General features: G+C 38.6%; 1 protein-coding gene across 11 annotated transcripts in view; it reads left to right on the top strand.

The window, feature by feature from the left end:
* The window catches only part of LOC132815543 (LIM and calponin homology domains-containing protein 1-like), a 345,401-nt gene that overhangs the window by 266,756 nt on the left and 59,675 nt on the right, over positions 1–18,970 (top strand). For all 11 annotated transcript variants that reach the window (XM_060824553.1, XM_060824575.1, XM_060824556.1 and 8 more), the window contains 4 exons: positions 2,362–2,397; positions 9,553–9,676; positions 11,544–11,698; positions 16,500–16,911. In XM_060824553.1, the coding sequence (XP_060680536.1) occupies positions 2,362–2,397; positions 9,553–9,676; positions 11,544–11,698; positions 16,500–16,911 (727 nt within the window). The remainder of the gene's footprint in view (positions 1–2,361; positions 2,398–9,552; positions 9,677–11,543; positions 11,699–16,499; positions 16,912–18,970) is intronic.

The following is an 18,970-nucleotide window of genomic DNA, read 5'->3' as shown; positions in this document are numbered from 1 at the left end:
CTTATTTTATGTGAAACCACTGAATTCTTACCGTTCATCCTATTTCTACTGTGATCATCAAATTAACTTTCTGAAAGAAGATGTGAGAAGGTAGAAATTCAGAATGAAATAGGGAAATATTTTGTTTCAGGTAGAACTATCAACTGAGATTGAGTGATATGTTTAGGCTATTTCGAGCTGATATTGACCAGTTATGAATCACTAGCCATAAATGAACACTGGAACAATCTATCTTGTGCAAAAGCCTTCCTTCTTTAGATATTTTGAGCAGCTAATATGTTTTTAAATGGTTCAAGTATCATTAACTGTCAATACAAATGATAGGCAAAACATTAACGTAGCCCATAATGCACATGAACTTTTATGTTCTGTGTTCCTGCCAGAGAACTTGGGTATACACATTAAAATAGCTGGCTGGAAAACAAAGACCCAGGAAGTGCTCTTGACTGCAATCCTGATACGTGAAGCTTTGCTCTGAGAGAAATAAAATGAGAACATGAATTCCTGAGCCCATTATAATTATTCTCAGTAGACACTGAACAGACTACCTGTATCGGCCAGTATTTTAGTCAGTTTCTGCTTCGTACTAAGTATCCGAACTCTCCTTCCTTCAGCTGTTAAAGGCTATTGCAGTCATAGAAGGGGACAATGTGAAATTAATCAGCACAATTTGAAATTAATGCTGATAACATGCAAAGTTTGTGCTGCCTGTTAATTTAAATGTTTGAGGTGTTTAGACCAGCAGCAAATGTACTGTGGCTGCTTCACCCAGCAAGGATCTCCAACTTTGTACAAAGCTGGTACCACTTAATATTGGCCTGCATTGTCCTGCAGCAGTATTGCAAGTCATTGAAAAGTGCCTGATCTTTACGGAGAATGAAGATGGTGTAGCAGAGGGCAGAGGCTTGATTTTTTTTGGTGTCACACTCTTGTTCCATCTACAGGAGATTGTCAAAAGGAGGGAAGTCTTCTACCAACAGGGACATTTAAGCAAAGTGATTAGGATAAGCAGCAGATAGAAACAGAGGTCAAAGTGAACAGCATTACCCTGATGACTTGGCTGCAGTGACACAAGAAGCTTAAAGGCATCACATGAATGGCCAATGTCAGTGAATTCAAATTCAAAGGCCTCATGTTACAAGTGAACCACTAGCCTCATACATCTACTGCCTCCATTATAAACCTACCAACATTCTCAAGTATATCTTGTACCTAACATTCGTTCCTTCACCTCACCCTCATGCACTTAGTGTTGTTCTCACATACTTGCACATACTGCCAGCTATTCAACCATGATGACCAAATCGCCAATCATTGCACCACACTCACTGATGTATTGCCCCCATTCTTGCAGGTCAAAGTGATGCACAATCAGAGACATTACCAGCAAACTCGCAGGTGACAGGCACGGCTGTGTATCCTTAATCTTATGAAGGAGGTAATAGTTACCATAGTTGTACTTGTCATACACACTAACACCAGTGTATGTGGTAGCTACACTACACTGACTGCAACAGTTCAACAGGACGGCTCATCACCAGCTTTAATGGTAATCAGGGATAGCAATAGATGCTGGCCTTGCTAGCAACATCCACATGCCATGAAAGAGGTTTGAAAGAGTATAAGTTAAATAATATAATTCTTATATATTGATCTTGCTGCCAAATAGAATCTTGTTTCAAAGTTATGGCTCACTCATGTTTTGTCATAACAATAGGTTTTGGCCTTTATTGTCAAGAAAATCAACAATTGAAACCAGCTTCTATCCATTGAATAACCAATGTTTTGTAATGCTCATCAACCTCTAAATAGTATGGTACAAGTATGAATGAAGAGCAGAAAAAAAGTTTTTAATGTATCTGCAGAGCCAGCAATGCTTCAGAATAGATCAATTAGGCAATAACAAGCTCAAATTTTAACATAAAACACCGAGAGTTTTCTTGTGCTTTTCCCCAATTGGTCACTATAACTTTGGAAATTTTAATGAGGGTTTGCTGATTTCCTATTGAAGTTACAATGGCCAATTAGGAGAACCACTGAAGAAATATAAGTAGGAGAGAGACAATAGGGAATATTTTGGGTGTCTGTGTTTATATTGTGCAATAGATAATGCAATAAATAAATTATTCTTGTTATCTGAGGAATACCTTAAATGTTTGCACGGTATGAACTGAAAACCTCTTACTTACTGTAGCAGGGATACTGAAGGTTCCCTCGACCTGCATTGAACTAAAACATTAAAGAGCTGTTATACAGACAAATTTCCAACGTGCAATTTTGAAAGTTTCAAATTTATGCTTTTTGATTTTCCTTATGCTTTATTGTAAATGTTCAATGTGCTCTTTATATTTGGTCCTGTAGATACAGTCCTACAGATGCCCTGTCTGATGATGCAGGGTAAGTGGTAACTTGAATCAAATTTGTGGAACTGCATGTGCTTGATCAGTATTTGCAAATGCTCATTAAACCACCAAGAATAACAAGTTCTCTGGCCTTGCATGTTTAACCACTTCAACTGTTGTATATCACACAGCTGGGTATTACTGACAATAGAACATTTTATCAAAAACAGGTGAAATTTATTTACAAAATTTACACCAGATTTTGGACGATCTGAATATGGAATAATTTTTCCAATGGGAGTTTTTATTAGTGACTGCCAGTTGATATTAGACTATTGCAAAACAAATTCCTATATGTATTCTCTGTATGTAGTTACAAATCTTTGCAAAAGATTTGAGTTGACAAACAAAGGTTTGAGTTGTTCGTTTTCCTCACAGTGACTTAATGTTCCATTTAATACTTGCATCTGCACAAATATGAAATAGGTTCTCAATAATTATTTAATCAATCCTAGAATCTATGAAAAATGGCAGAGGAAGAACGTGTTGTTAAATATCACAAAATAAAATGTCTGGCCATCTGTTAATCCTGCTTTCTTAATAAAGTCGTCAGGTGACCTCATTACAAATACTTGATTGAACTTTGGAATTGAAATGCATATTTACTTGGGAAAAGGCCAATTTATTCATAATAAGTGGCATAGCATACTCAAGGCTGAAGATCTGAAGACTTACTTCCGTTCTTATTCTTACTTAGAAATAAGGGAAAAGAGTCAGGGTATGGGGATTAATTAGGTAGGTGTTTCATTGTTATGAACTGTAATTCAATAATGTTTTTAACATAATATTTCAGCTTTAGGAGAATTGTAAAAACATTTTTTTGACTGACTAATTCTTTCTCTGATGTTGCATGCAATTTTGATGCTGCTGCTTTGCATGAGAAACAAAGTGATGATTAAGTGTTCTGGTAAAATTGAAATAGAAGTCATGAGCTCTAGCCAATATTTTGATGTAATCACCACATTACAGTCTCACTGAAATATTCAAAATGCAGTAAGGATTGGAGGAGGTGGTGGGTGGGGCCAGATGCATTTCAAAGCGCAACTGCATTGGTAAGGTGATAAGTTGCAGCGGTGCTACATGAATAGTGACGTTTTAGAATTGTACGTGGTCAGTTTTTAATGGCTATGATGTGAAGTTGCATTTCTTGGAGAATGTTATAATTATCCTATTGAAAATGAATTTCCCACAACACCCAAGAACTTCAGTTAAGTCAAGATAATACCATATCATTTTGCAATTTTGTTAAAAAAGTTTCTAAAAGCTTCTGTATTTCTTGGCCATGCATTTGATTTCCTAGTCTTCGTCAGCTTACCTAGCTCCAATGTGGCATTCTTTCCTCCTTTATTGAATGCTGTAAAATGTTGCCATAAATACACAGAAACAAAGCACCCATAAGCCACTTGTTGACTCTGTAAATGACTAATGTTGCCAAAATAAAAAATATGAAATTTTTAAGTTTCATAAATATTCTAGCAAATGGTTGATGACAAAAAAAAGACAATAAAGATTTGACTATGATTCATTTTGGCAAATCTGGTAACTATAAATAAATATAAGAATCATGGTTACAGTATACACTAATTATTTCATCATACATTTGCTAAAACAATAAAAGGAACTTACACCTTAAGTGAGGACAGAGCAGAATGCAAAACTAAACTAGCGATTTATGAAAGGAAAATGTTTTGTTCTGAAAGACATTAAAGAATGAGGTTTCAGAAAGTTCAAACAAATCTGAATCCTAGAATCTATGAAAAATGGCAGAGGAAGAACGTGTTGTTAAATATCACAAAATAAAATGTCTGTCCATCTGTTAATCCTGCTTTGTTAATAAAGTTGTCAGGTGACCTCATTACGAATACTTGATTGAACTGCAAGCCTGATTAAGGCAAACAGCCCTGTAATAGGTTACTTCCTGAAAATGAAGAGCTTTGTTTGACTGAGAGTCGTATTAACTTGCTATATATATATATCTTACACTGAAGTGTTTTGCAGTGCCTATTTGTTTACCTTGCTCAAGATTGAAAATTATTAAGATGGTTAATAGTTTATTTCAATGGCACTTTCACTGCCTATATTTAGCAGATTGATGAGAATGCAAAAGAGGCAATGTTTTTCAAGGGAATCTTTGAATGGCTGATTTTTAAATAAATTATAAGCATTTCAACAACTTGCTGGTTTTATATGGTGCAGTGTTTGTATATCTAGCAACACACTGCAGGAGTGGATGTGGAAAGGGCTTATGGTGGGCGGGGTGTTAGGAAAGTGAGGGTTAGAGGGCCTAACAACCATGAATATAAGGAGCCAGTGCCCCAGTACATGGAGAGGGAGTTTCTAACCTAGTGGTCATATCACCATCCCAGCTCTGTTGCTGCCCATCATCTCTGACTTCAGCTGCACCTGACTCCCAGATATGAAAATGGGCTACTTTTTAGAAGTTGAGACTGTGATGTACAGAAATGACCCAGTGAGACATTGACAGGCTGCAGAACTGGGCTGATAAATGGCAGATGGAGTTCAATCTGGAAAAGTGTGAAGTCATTCACTTTGGAATATTGAATTTGGATGCAGGGTTAAAGGCATGAATTCTTGGCAGTGTGGAGGGATCCACAAAGGAACCTTGGGTTCCATGTTCATAGGTCCCTCAAAGTTGCCACCCAGGTTGATAGGGTTGTTAAGAAGGCGTATGTTGTGTTGGCTTTCATTAGCAGAGTGATTGGGTTTAAGAGCTGCAAGATTATGCTGCAGCTCTATAGAGTCCTGATTAGACCATACTTAGAATATAGTGTTCGGTTCTAGCTGCCTCATTATGGGAAGGATCTGGAAGCTTTAGAGAGGCTGAAGAGGAGATTCACCAAGAATTGACTGGACTGAAGGGCATATCTTATAAAGAAAGGTTGAAGGAGCTAGGGCTTTTCTCAGTGGAGTGAAGAAGGATGAGAGGTAACTTGATAGAGGTGTACAAGATGATGAGAGGCATAGATAGAGTGGTTAACCAGAAACTTTTTCCCATCATGGAAATGTCTATTGTGAGAAGGGTATAATTTTAAGGTAATTGGAGGAAGATATAGGGGAGATGTCAGAGGTAGGTTCTTTACTTAGAGTGGTGAGTGTGCGGAATGCGTGGCCAGCAGCAGTAGTAGAGTCAGACACATTAGGGACATTTAAGTGATTCTTGGATAGGCACATGGAAGTTAGTAAATGAAGGGTATGTAGGTTAGTCTGAACTTAGAGTAAGATAAAATGTTGGGACAGCATTGAGGGCTGAAGGGCCTGTGCTGTTCTATGTTCCATATACTTTCAGATCCTGAACCGAAGACAATATTTCAATCCAGAACGAGAGACCATAAACATAAGAGTCATTAACAAAACATATCATATGAAAAAAAGCCCTTAGAATGTGAAACTAATAATCACAAGGAGTAGTTGGCGCTTAAGGGAAAGCTAATTAGGTATGTGAAGGAGAAAAGAAGTATAAATTGATAAGATTATTTGAAGCATGATGAGAGAAGACTTATATGGATTGTAAACATATGCTCAGGCCTGTTGAGTGAATGAGCTAATTCTGTACTGTAAGTGATATGATTTGTTCAAATCCTGAAGTCATCAAGATCCTTCCAAACTAATGAAATGCTCCTTGACTTTGAGGCTACTTATTACATATTCATTGGCATTAAAGACCACCCATGTAATTTTTGCAGTAGAATAATATTCACTTTTATGAAGATTTGTATAAGACTTGATTTATTGTGTGTCATATCTCAGATGGTCAGCTTCTACTGTGTCCCTGCAAATTGAATGACACATACAATTTGAATCAGAATTTGATATTACTTAGGCTACTAACATTTCGAAAGCATTTCTGATTGGAGACAGAATCATGGAGAACACAGGATGGAAGGGAATAATGTGCCACAAAACTTTCGATTAGAAAATCAACTTGAAGGAGAGAAAGGAAACATTTTTTGAAAGCTAAAAAAAATTGTGATGTGATATCTTTGAGAATTGTAATGATTTTAAAATTATTTACGAAAGCCTGCAGAAGGAACAGCCTCACAGCAGCCATTGCACGTTTTGTCAGAGTCAGGAGAAGATGAGACTTCAGTGGCAGTTGGAAGGAGCTAACAGCAGCTGTTGAAGGGAAGGTTCAGGTGACAGACACACAGAGTGGGAGCTAATTTTAAATCAGTGGCAGCCTCTGAGGAGGTCTAATCTATAAAATATTTATAGTACGACTTAGAAGTTATTGGATTATTCAGAGCAATTAGGCTTATGCTTTATAGTCTAGATTAGAGTGGTGTTAAAAAAGCACCGCAGGTCAGGCAGCATCCAAGGAGCAGGAAAATCGATATTTCGGGCAAAAGCCCTTCATCAGGTATCGAGACGATGAAGGGCTTTTGTCCGAAATGTCAATTTTCCTGCTCCTTGGATGCTGCCTGACCTGCTGTGCTTTTCCAGCACCACTCTAATCTAGAATCTGGTTTCCAGCATCTGCAGTCCTTGTTTTTACCTTATGCTTTATAGTTCTAGTTTCTATGAGAGTGGGGTTTTCAGCTGAATTGGGCTGAACAGATTGTTTGCAATATAAGAGTGACATTAACAGGGAACATTCAAAGCTAATACTGACTGAGGATATTCTCCTTCTTAATTTCTCCCCTCACCTGAGGTGTGGTGACCCTCAAGTTAACCCACCATCAGTCATCTCTCTAATAAGAGAATAAACCATCCCAGCTCTGGGTGACAAGACACGATTACTTCCTGTAGGTTAGAGTGCACTGTTATTTCGGAATTAGTTTTGAAGTTTTACATAATTAAAATTACAGCAGTTAAATGCAGGGAGGGAAGAATGGCTTCTTAATAGGACAGTTTAGCAGAGAGAATTCAATATGATTCAGGAAATAAGCTTGCTTATTCAATGCTTTTATGGACCAGACCAAACCCCCTCAAAACATATCAAGGAGATAGCCTAGACCCTAACTTTTATCTTATTTAAAGCCAATTGTAACACGCTGTGTTCCAGATGTGATTCAATTGGTTCACTAGTAGGCTTTAAGAAAAGCTAACTTTATTCTTACAATATAGTTAAAATACAAACAAGAAGAATTGGCATAACTTTAGCTCTATCAAAATACTTTAAAAATATATATTGTTAAACTACTAATCATCAACTATTCCAATAAAGCAGTATCCCATAAACACCCACGCTATCTCCTTTCCAGTCCAGAAAGGAACATTGAAAGAAACAATCTCGCAGCAGAGAGAGAGAGAACTCAAGCATATTGCTGCAGCAGAGAAAGAGCTAAATCTATCAGCTTCAACTCCAGACACCCCAACTGAAAGCGAAACTAAAACCCGGCTCTGTGTGAGCCTGACTCCACCCACTCAGACACTCCGAGAGATCAAAGCTGTTTACCCATTACATTCTGCCACTACTGGCAACACCACTCTGCAAGACAAACAGCACAGAACAAATCCCTCTGAGAGGCACAGTAGCGTCACAATGGAGTAAATTAAAAATTGAGTTGGTAGCTGAATAAGACAAGCATTTCAGTAAAGAGTGAACTGACGGCATTAATTAAGAATGGTGAGTGATTAGAAGTAGCAGAATAGTTCAATTTCCACCATTGCTAAATTGTCTGATTTTTGCCAAAGACATGAGATTTAGATATTCTATTCTGTTTAATAGAATAGATATTCTATTGATAAGTGTATAAATTTGTATAATACTTCAGCACACACAATACACAAAATACTTATGACATTGAGAAAAACAAATGTCCACTACTTAAATTATCACAGCTTCTAAATCAAAGAATAATATTACCTTTGCCATACTATCCTTTTCATATAATCACAAGCAGACTAATGTCCAGTCATGCACAGTCCTTTATATCACTATTTTGATTGTATAGAATGTCTCCATGTGTATTTACAATGATAAATGCTTCTATAACATCTTCCTTGCAGATACCTATCTCATAAGTTGTGTGGCAACAGGTTTGATGTAGGCTGGAACTGGGTGCAGATCTTGTGCATTGGCTCACTGGGTATTTGCATTCTATTAAAAATTGCGTTAGTGTGAACCAGGCGCTGCTTCTGTCATGTTGGCTCTTTTTGCTTTGGTTCACATTTTATTAAAATGCATGGCTTGTAAGATTCCATTTAATTTCTAATAGATTCTATTTAAAATGTTATGCATGATCATTTCCCTTTGTGGATTTAAGCCTCTGAGAATATACTAAGTCAAAAAATTGCAGTTTGCAGATAGACATTTCATCCCTTTTCAAATCATGAATCACAATGAATAATGAGAAAGGTTTTGAACAAGAATCTTTTAGCCATCTGTTTTTAACTGAAAACATTAGAAATGTCAGATCACGAATACATTTATGGATCTTTCATCTGATTCAGAGGTAATTCCTTTCCAAGAAAATCCTGGAAGAATGTACAAATTCTGAATGAGAAATCCCATGGCATAATTTCACAATCTTAAGTAGCTTTTCTGCATGAGATCCCCTTTTCTGTTTCATAGCTGGAATATTATTTGATAACATTGATATGGGGATAAAACAAAACACAACTGCTTTGAATTAAGAAAAGTTTCTAACTTCAGAACTATCTGCGAATTTGGGTAATATTCTGTTAAACTTTACATAATCAGAAAAAAATATGCCTTATTATCTTAGAGAAGTACTTCCAGATTGGGGAAAGTTTTGGCATCTCATTTTTACTGTTATTTGTTATTAGACAAGCCTATGGACTAAACTACAGATCATTGTATGTTGTTTAAAACAAACTCCCATGTTTTATGAATGCAAGGTTAGGCAAATTTATTCATGTATTTGAATGCAATTTTTGCCTGTTTTTAAATTTAGACAGATACTTAATCAATCCACATGAATGACATCATGTCTTAGTTAAAAACTGTCAGAACCAATATAAATTTGATTAACATTCCTCATCAATTATTGTAGAAATCCAGTTTAGTGTTACATCACATGGGTAAAATGAACAGTATTCATGCTATATAGGGTTTTGTTTAATGAATTTTAGTAACCTTATTTGGAGGAGGAGTATACCCTAATTAAAGGTCTTCAAAAGGAGAGGAAAATCATCTTTGCTTCTTGTTTATATCCCTGCTTTCCAGAAGCATTAGTATGATCGATATGAGGCCCGAAGATGTTACAATCCAGCCTCACAGTAAAGCTCGCCATGAGGAACTACACAACATTCATAGCCGACTACGTGAGGACCAGGACAAATGGCAAGACGTAAGACTTTAATTTGAAACTGTTTGATATTGGCAGCCATGTATGTATCCCAACAAAAAACAACACTATAACACAGAACTTCTCTTGTCTCATAAATATATCAACCGTGAGTTCTCACTGGCCTCATGCTCCTGCTGTATCTATTAGCCTTCAGCCCTGCTCAACATTCTCTGTTAGCTACAGCTCATCCATCTAGTACCAAAGAGCACTTTGGGAAGATTATGGAAAAATTTAGCAGGTTTGACAGAAGCCATGGAGACAAAGAAGAGTTAATGTTTTGGGTCCTGTGGCCCTTCTTCAGATTCCGATGGTAGCTAGGAAAAGGTTAGTATTTAAGCAGAATACAGGGTGGGGGATGGAGAAGGAGTAAATGATAGGTTGGAATAGAGCTCAAACAGAGAAGAACAGTTAGACACAGTACAGGACAGCCTGGGAGAATGAATAGCTTCTAATGGGGACTATTTCCACAACATCAGACTGTTAGGCTGTTTGAAAATTACATCTTCCCACTGGTTTCATAATTTTTGTCATGAGTCCTCCTCAAATCTTCATGGTTGATAACCTCAGTGATCCTTTTATCACAAAGCTAGTGCCTTTTTCCCCTAAAAGCTGTTCCTTGGCTCAAGGAGACTCTGTCCTTGATTTTTTTCAGAGGGGGTAATAAACCAGGCCGGGCTCGGATCAGTCTGGTTTGGTACAGAGATGAAAAGGATTTTGAGAGGCTTTTTGTTTATATGTAAACAGATGAAACTTCAGGTCAAAGTAGTGATGTTTTAGCAGTAACCTGTATAATGAAAAGGGAGTGGCCAGCTCTCTAGCTGAGCTGAGCAGTTTTAGTTGAGTCTTGAACTGGGGAGAATGTCAACAGGGAGATGTGTGGAAACTCCCTCTCTCTCTTTCTGCCCTTCAACTTTAACCTGGAAGCATGTATTCCATTTATACTGGTTTTTTAAAGGGAGTTTGCTTATTGGGACTGTTGTGTATATTTGGAACAGCATAATTAAGTCTAGTTGGGTAGGTTGAGTTCTGTAAGGGTTCTTTATTCTGTTCTTTGTGTTTCATTGTGTAATTTTGTGAATAAATTTTTGTCTGTTTTAAACTCTAGTAGTCAACCTAGCTATCTTACTCCGGGTATCTTTTACTGTATGCTTACTGAAAAAAATTGCAAAGTTTTGGTCTGGGGCTGCCTGCTTGAGAATGTTTTGAGTGGTCTGGCTTAGTCCATAACACTTTCCACTTCTTACATCAGGTCCTCCAGAACTGCATCTTTCTGTCTGGTGCATGATTACCCTCTCTCCTTCTGCAAAAAATTCCCTTCCCCAGCTGTTCCCAGTGTCTGCATTCAGCCTATACTACGTGCAGACTAGTTTTAAGAGGAACTAACTTTTAGCTAAATGTTGCAGCAGAGGGGTCAATCCTGAAATACTGAGCTCAACCCGACTCTCATATTCAGTATCCATGTCAGCTGGCATCCTAAAGCATACACGACCCTTCCCCTCAATTGTTATCGCACACGTGGAATAAAAGCCCTTATAGGTGGTGTCAGCAGATACTACCTTAAATTAGCAGACAGCAGAGTGTTAAAGTAATGCCAGCAGCACTATGAATAGATATGGGTTAAAGGTACAACATGTTTCTTGTAACTGATGATCACTTATCCAAACTCACCTGGCCACCCAACTCTTTCCCCCATGTTATTGATCATTCCTCTGAACATTAACTTCTTTGATTTGGTATCATTTTGTCTGTGAAGCAACTTGTTTCAAAATCAAAGTCCTACATAAATGCAAGTCAATTGATTCTGCTAAGGGGACTGACATTTAAATCTATGTGATACAATGTGAAGACAGTTATTATCTTTCTGTAGGATCTGGCTCGCTGGAAGAACCGCAGGAGGAGTGCATCCCAGGATCTAATCAAAAGGAAGGAGGAACGAGATATTGTGGAAAAAATAATGAGCGGGGAGCGCAGTTCAGAAAGGCGGAGGAGCATTAAAACATACAGAGAAATTGTGGAGGAGAAGTATGAAGTTTGAATATGACATTGTACAAAGCTGATCTTGTCTTTCAGTCAATGTGAAGCATATTTATCAAAAACTAGTGCCTGGGATGAATTTTAACCCCCCAAATAGGTTTGAGTCAGCTCAGAATTTTAAGTATTGAAATATTCTACCTGTAACTTGTCATAACATGCTCATTAATGGAGGTAAGGTAGGGGCAATGATCAAACCACTTGATGGAGATAACTGTGTGATCTAAGTATTGTAATATTTCTACAGTGAATTCATCGAAACCCTGCAATTGGTCATACTGCTCTGACCTTGCTCAGTCCCTCTGACCACCCCAATAGCTCTGCCCTCTTTCACCTTGAGACTTTGTTCCCTCAGGTCTCTGTCTCCCAAATATTTGCATCCCACTCCTCTCCTGCCCTAGGCTTCCAATCTCTCAGCGTTCAGATCTCTAACAACCCCACCCCCAACCAATTCTTGGATCAGACCTCCATTTCCTAACAATTTACACGCACACGCACTCTCTCTCTCACACTCTCTCTCTCTCTCTGTCTGAGGCCCCACCCTAAAAACTTCAGCTAACGCCACCCCTCCCCCTGGCATGTAGATTTACTGTTGAGCCAACTGACATTGTGCTGGATTGAAGCTAATAACCACAGCTATTCAGAGAGTGCAGTTCACCCTGTCTATGCCAATCAGGTTTGGCACTTGCTATCACCGGTATTAGGCAGCTCAACGAGATGTCCTACTCGGAGTGTGGTGCGGGAAAAGCAGAACAGGTCAAGCAGCATCTGAGGAGAAGGAGAATCGACGTTTCAGGAAAAGCCCTTCAGGAATGATGTCCTGCTGCCTGTCCACCAGTACTCTCTTAAATATCTCACAGAATTAGACCTGACTTAGATCTTTCAAAACTCAAACGAAATTGTTAAAAAGTAAGAACAAAAGCATAATAATGCATTACTGAGATACCCACAGCGTAAGTGAAGTAGAAGATATTAAACATATTGAATGATTTAGCCCATGTTTTGATGTAGAGTATTAGGCCTGCTTTTGTCTCCTGGGCCTCCTGGGATGGTTTCTTCATCATGGGGTGAAGGGGATGAGTTGTAATATGAACCACTGAAAACAGGACTGAGGTGGCAATGGTGGTGGAAAGATGCCAAGGAAAGCAGAGTAGAAGACCTTCCACCCTTCACTGGGACATTGGCTCAGTTTTGTATAAGATGTTTAATACCCTGGCCCTGACTCATCAACCCTTCCCCACCCTTTACACATTCCAATGCCCCTTCTATCCCTCCATGGCCATTCAGCCATTAATGACTAGAAGAAAAAAACTTATAAGTCTTAAAATCACGGAGTCATAGAATTATACAGCATGAAAACAGGCCATTTGACCCAACTAACCCATGCAAACCAGATTTCATAAACTAAACCAGTCTCATTTGCCTGCGTTTGGCACATGTCCCTTTAAACCTTTCTTATGCAGTACCTGGCCAAATCTACCTGTATTTTAAATGTTGTAACTGTACCCATCTCTACCACTTTCTCTGGTAGCTAGCTCCATAAACACACACACACTTTCTGTGTGAAAACGTCTTGTAATAACATTTAGTAGTCTTTGGGATGTTCATAAGATCATCATATCAATAGCCATTTGACAACTTCTTAAAAAATCACCTTTATTTTCATATGAGCTCAAAGCAATCAGATAAATTTAAGCTTCATCTGACAAATAACCCTCAAGTGCTTATGGAATTGTAAAGATGAAAAAGCCATTTGGAAATGTCTGAACAAAGTATAATCTTATAATCTGCTCATATAACTACCAATCAAAATCATGTGGACAGACTCTTTGACAGCTGAGTCATCAATCCCTGCTGAGCTGAATTAATTTAGTGGGATTTGGAGTTCAACCAAGCACTATAATTGGATCCCATTGCATTACTGAATTAAAGTCTGTATTACAGACTAATACAGAACATATTAAAACTTTTGAATTAGTGAAATAAATGGCCTCTGTTCCATGTTTCAAAAGCTGAACATATTTTTAGATTAGATTAGATACAGTGTGGAAACAGGCCCTTCGGCCCAACAAGTCCACACCAACCCGCTGAAGCGCACCCACCCAAACCATCCCCCTACATTTACCCATTCACCTAACACTACGGGCAATTTACCATGGCCAATTCACCTAACCTGCACATTGTTGGACTGTGGGAGGAAACCGGAGCACCCGGAGGAAACCCACACAGACACGGGGAGAATGTGCAAACTCCAGTAGTGCTAACCACTGTGCCACCGTGCCACCCATATGGTTGAGCTGAATACAATTAAACCTTTTGACATAAACTGAACAGGTGGCCACCTGGTCTATTACTCCAAAGGCTCAACAGATTAATGGCATGTCAATCAATGTAATGATTAAAACACAGTGTCCAAACAATGCATTAAAATCTAAATCTTAATCCTCTTCAATGTATGAAAGTAAATTATCCAGTGAGTTAATGTACTATAATACATTTGAAGATTCACAGTTCTGATCAATTCAATGGTTGAATATCTTTTAAGGAAGAAACTCTATCATTAATCATTGCATTAAACATATACTTAAACTATCAGACAATATCTAACGGAGACAAATGATGTTGACAGCAAATTTTGAACTTACTTTTCAAAAGCTCCCTGACTCCAGTCCAGTTTTCTCCATAGTTCTGAAGTCCTCTCATCTGGTATAGTTCTAACAAGTTTTAGAAGCCCATCCATCTCACTGAAAATTTCAAACTATCGGAAATACTCAGGATAATAAGGTAGGCAGCAACATAACCATTTTTGTGCCTTTTGGGTCATGAATGCCATGTTTCTGTGGTGATCAGAATGGTGGCTGTTAGGAATCAGTTCAGAATTCCAGTTCCCTTGGCTTTTTCTTCCCTAAGCAACACTGGTTTGCCCATATTTAATGCAGCAAAATCCAGCTCAGATAGTCATTACAGTGCAGAGGGAAGCAATTCTACCTGTTAGCTTCATGCAAACCCTGCACACAGCATGCCAACCAGCACCATTCCCTGACAAAATCTCATAATCTTATTTTTCTTAAGCACCAGGCAATATCCTTTTGAAATCAATCGTTATCCGTGCTCCCATCACCCTCGTAGACAGCAAATTCCAACCCTTTATCCCTCAGTACATAAGAATGTTCTTCCCCACATTTGCTGTGTATCAATTGCCCAAAACCCGATTCGGTTTCTCCTGGTCATTGCAACATCAATTGATGGCAACAGTTTTTATTTGCCTTCTTTACTCAAATCTATCATTATTTTGTCATCTTCTATCAAATCTCTATAAACTTCTATGCTCCATGGGGAACAACCAGCTTCTCTAGTCTAACCGTGCATCTAAACTTGCTCACTCCTGGAACTGTCCAGGTAAAACACCTTGCACTCTTCCAAGAAACCTCACATCCTTCATAAAATGTGAGGCCGGAAATAGAAACAAAATTCCAATTGTGGCTTAGCCAGAGCTTTATAAAGGTGCAAAATGACTTCTCTACTTTTGTATTTAATATCACTATTTATGATACCCATATGCTCTGCTAATTCTCTCCGCACCTGCACCCACCAACCCCACCACCATGGCTGAACACTTCAACTCCCCCTCCCACTCTGTGAAGGACATGAAGGTCCTGGGCCTCCTCCACTGCCAAATCATTACCACCCAACGGCTGGAGGAGGAACGCCTCATATTCCGCCTTGAGACCCTGCAATCACACAGGATAAATGTGGATTTCAACAGTTTCCTCATTTCCCCTCTCCCCACAGTATCCCAGTCCCAGGCCTCCAACTCAGCACCGCCCTCCGAACCCATTCATCACTGGCTCCTCTGACCTCTCACTTTATCCACCTATCGCTTTCCCACTACCTTCCCTCCAACCCCACTCCCCTTCGATTTATCCCTCAGCCCCAATCCACAAACCTCATTCCTGATGAAGGACTCATGCCCAAAACATCAATTCTCCTGCTGCTCGGATGCTGCCTGACCTGCTGTGCTTTTCCAGCACCACACTCTCAACTCTGATCTCCAGCATCTGCAGTCCTCACTTTCTGCTAATTAGTCTCTATGTATTCTATCACCTACAAACATTGATGCATATTAACTGCTAGGTTGTTTGTCCTTGGCATACCTTTTACAGTAGTACCATTTTAGATCCTGCCTATCCCTTCCACATCATCTCAAATTCTCTGCATGAAATTACTTTTGCCATTTGTCTACCTATTACACTTGTCTATTTATACCTTGTTCCAATCAATTGGTATCATCCCCACTGTTGCTTACACCCCAAGTTGTGTTTACATATCTAAAAAGTCAACACAGTTGCCCTGGCACTGATCCTTTGAAAACTCCAACATCCTCCAGTTTTATTCAACTTTAGTTGAGTATATTGTACAACATCATAGCTTTTGGTGGGACTATGAGCTGGACATTAACTTGGTCCCCAACAACTGTGAAATTTGCCAAACACCTGACAAAACACAAGTGCCAAAGACTTCTGTATGTTTTGATAGGAGAGTGAAGTAGACACTATGCTTACCACCTAGACTATAAAATGAAAATTAGTTTCCTGTATTTCTTTGCTGCAAGATAATGAGTGGGAACAGCTTTTATTGGAGAGATTAAAAGCAATGAAATTGGAGATGGAATATAATTGGCAGTGTAAATTAAAAATGATCTGCATTATCAATGCATCAAACAGATGTTAAGAAATGTTGATTATAAAGTGGAGTATTAAACCTTGCATCGTTATTGTATTTTGAATCTCAGGGAATGCAGAGAACTTGCTCTCCAAGAAGCGTATAAAAATGCAAGGACACCTGAAGAGGCTGAAGCCATTTTGAAAAAATATTCACAGAGATTTATCATCAGTGAACCTATTCTTGAAAGCCTGGTGATGCCAAAATTCCTGGAAAGAAGTCAATCTGTGGACTCTGATACTCCATCCTCACCAACAAAAGATCCAAATTCACTGAAGTACTTACGACAGCAGTCGTTGCCTATCCAAAAATATACTGCTACTGTTGAAGCGATGATCATGCCCAGCATCCAGTCCCAGACAAGTGTTTCTGCAACAGTAACATCCCCAACCAGAACTGTTGCCTGTAAGGCAGTGCCTATGTTGACCCCCAAGCCTTATTCACAACCAAAAGATTCACAAACTGTGCTGAAATCATTTAAGGTGAGCCAATAAAACCAATGGATTTGACCTATATACCAATAGATTGGCTACCTGTTCTGACATTAGTCTTTGCATTACATAATGTATAGTTACTCAATGCCAACTAACCCATGGAGAAAATTCATTCTTGATGTTAGTACTCAACTGGGATATCACATTCTGTTCTGGGCATCAAAGTTAGGAGGGATGTCAAGATCTTGGAGAAAGGGCAGAAGAGCTTTCTTGGAATGATGCTAGGATTAGGGATTTCAGTTTTTGTGGAAAGAGTAAAGAATTTAAGATTGTTCTCCTTAAACAAAAAATTGAAGAGGGGATTTTGATAAAGCTGTTTAAAATCATCAACAGTTTTGACAGAGTAAATATGTTTAAACTGTTTGCAATGGCAGAAAATCAACAATTCGAGGATGTTAATTTGAGGTAAAGCAGAGGCAACACAAGGAAGAATTGTTAGTTCACAGTGAGTTGTTGTACTCTAGAAGACATTGGCTGAAAGGTTTGTGGAATCAAATTCAATAGGAACATTCAAAAGGTCAGCTCATCTCACCACAGCTCCTTCAACAGCATCTTCCAAACTTCTGACCTTTAGCACCTAGAAGAACAAAGAGGACATCTCAGAGAGAGATGGTGATGTAATTAAACTGTAATCCAGAGGCTCAGCTCATTATCTGGGGATATGATTTTTCAATCTCATCATGGCAGCTGGTGGAATTTAAAATCGAAATCTGGAATATAAAGGTAGTCTTAGTTATGGTAACCATCACGGCTGTCATCGATTGGCCTAGCAAGCAATACCTTTATCCGCTGAACAAATTACTAAATATATAATTGGATAAATACTTTAAAGGAACAGTTTACAGGGCTGGAAGACAAATCAGACAGATCCATCAAATTTTGCAGTCTATGGTTGCAAAGGTACGTGCTATGCCTATATTGTATGCATTGGTTGTAATCTGCCAAACTTCCCTAGATTCGGGAATGGCATCATTGGTTTGGAAAACTGCAAATGTAACAACACAATTCAAAAGAAGAAGGAGACAGAGATGGAAACTGTAGGTCAGTTAGTGTAATACCTGTCACTGGAGGTTGTAGCTAGATGTTTAGAAAATCATAATACAATAGGGTAGGTTTTGTGAAACATAAATCATGTTGGATAACTTTATTAGTGTTCTTTGGGTATTTAATATCAATGTGAATAAAAGGAAGCCAGTAGATGGAGTACCACATGAAAGGTCAGTATAGCAGATAAAAACTCATGGCGTTGAGAGTGCTATGCTAAAGAGGTGCTACAAGGATTGAATGAAAAGACATATAAACTGGGGCCATGACTGCATGTAGCAGCAAATTGCATTGCAGAAGATGTTATTATTAATGAGAGAGTCAGGGAAAAGAGAGTCTGGAAATAGCAATATCCTGAGGTGGAATCGGGGTGAGCAGTCAAAGGAGATCTGTACAACAACAGGCATCTGCCTCTGCAGTCCTGGCAAGTCAGGGACTTACTTCTGCCCAAAGTCAAAACTACAACACAGAACAAAAGCATTGAAAAAAAAGAACAGCAGATGCTGGAAATTAGAATAACAAACAGAAATTTCTGGAAAATCCCAGCAGGTTCAGTAGTATCTGTGGAGAGAAATCAGAGTTAATGTTTTGGGTCCAGTTACCCTTCTTCAGAACAAAAGCAACCAGCTAGTGGCAGATGAAGGCATTAACCTGCCCAGAATCTACAAATTAAGGATTAGAGGTTTTGTGTACTGCTAACTGAAGAGATCAGTCCAATTTCTATTGGTAGGGACCCTATATTTACCAATCTTATGTTTGCTGTGGCCTTGAACCTCTATGCATTAAGGCTGTTTAAGTTACGAACCTTTGCAGCACATCCACAAACTTCAAAATGACATTTCACAAAGGTTGTGACAGATACAATGTTTAGGTGAGCAAATAATGCCATCTCATTTACCTCCAATGCCTTTAGCATTATATATATTGTCGGATTTCCCAGAATTCACAGTGGGACAGATGGCATGCACGTGGTCATCAACACTCCATTGGGTCAGCTAGGGGC

This window comes from Hemiscyllium ocellatum, chromosome 1, assembly GCF_020745735.1.
Source record: "Hemiscyllium ocellatum isolate sHemOce1 chromosome 1, sHemOce1.pat.X.cur, whole genome shotgun sequence".
In the NCBI taxonomy this organism is placed as follows: Eukaryota; Metazoa; Chordata; class Chondrichthyes; order Orectolobiformes; family Hemiscylliidae; genus Hemiscyllium; species Hemiscyllium ocellatum.
Note: the sequence above shows the minus strand (reverse complement) of the source record. Positions and strands in the feature narration are given on the sequence as shown.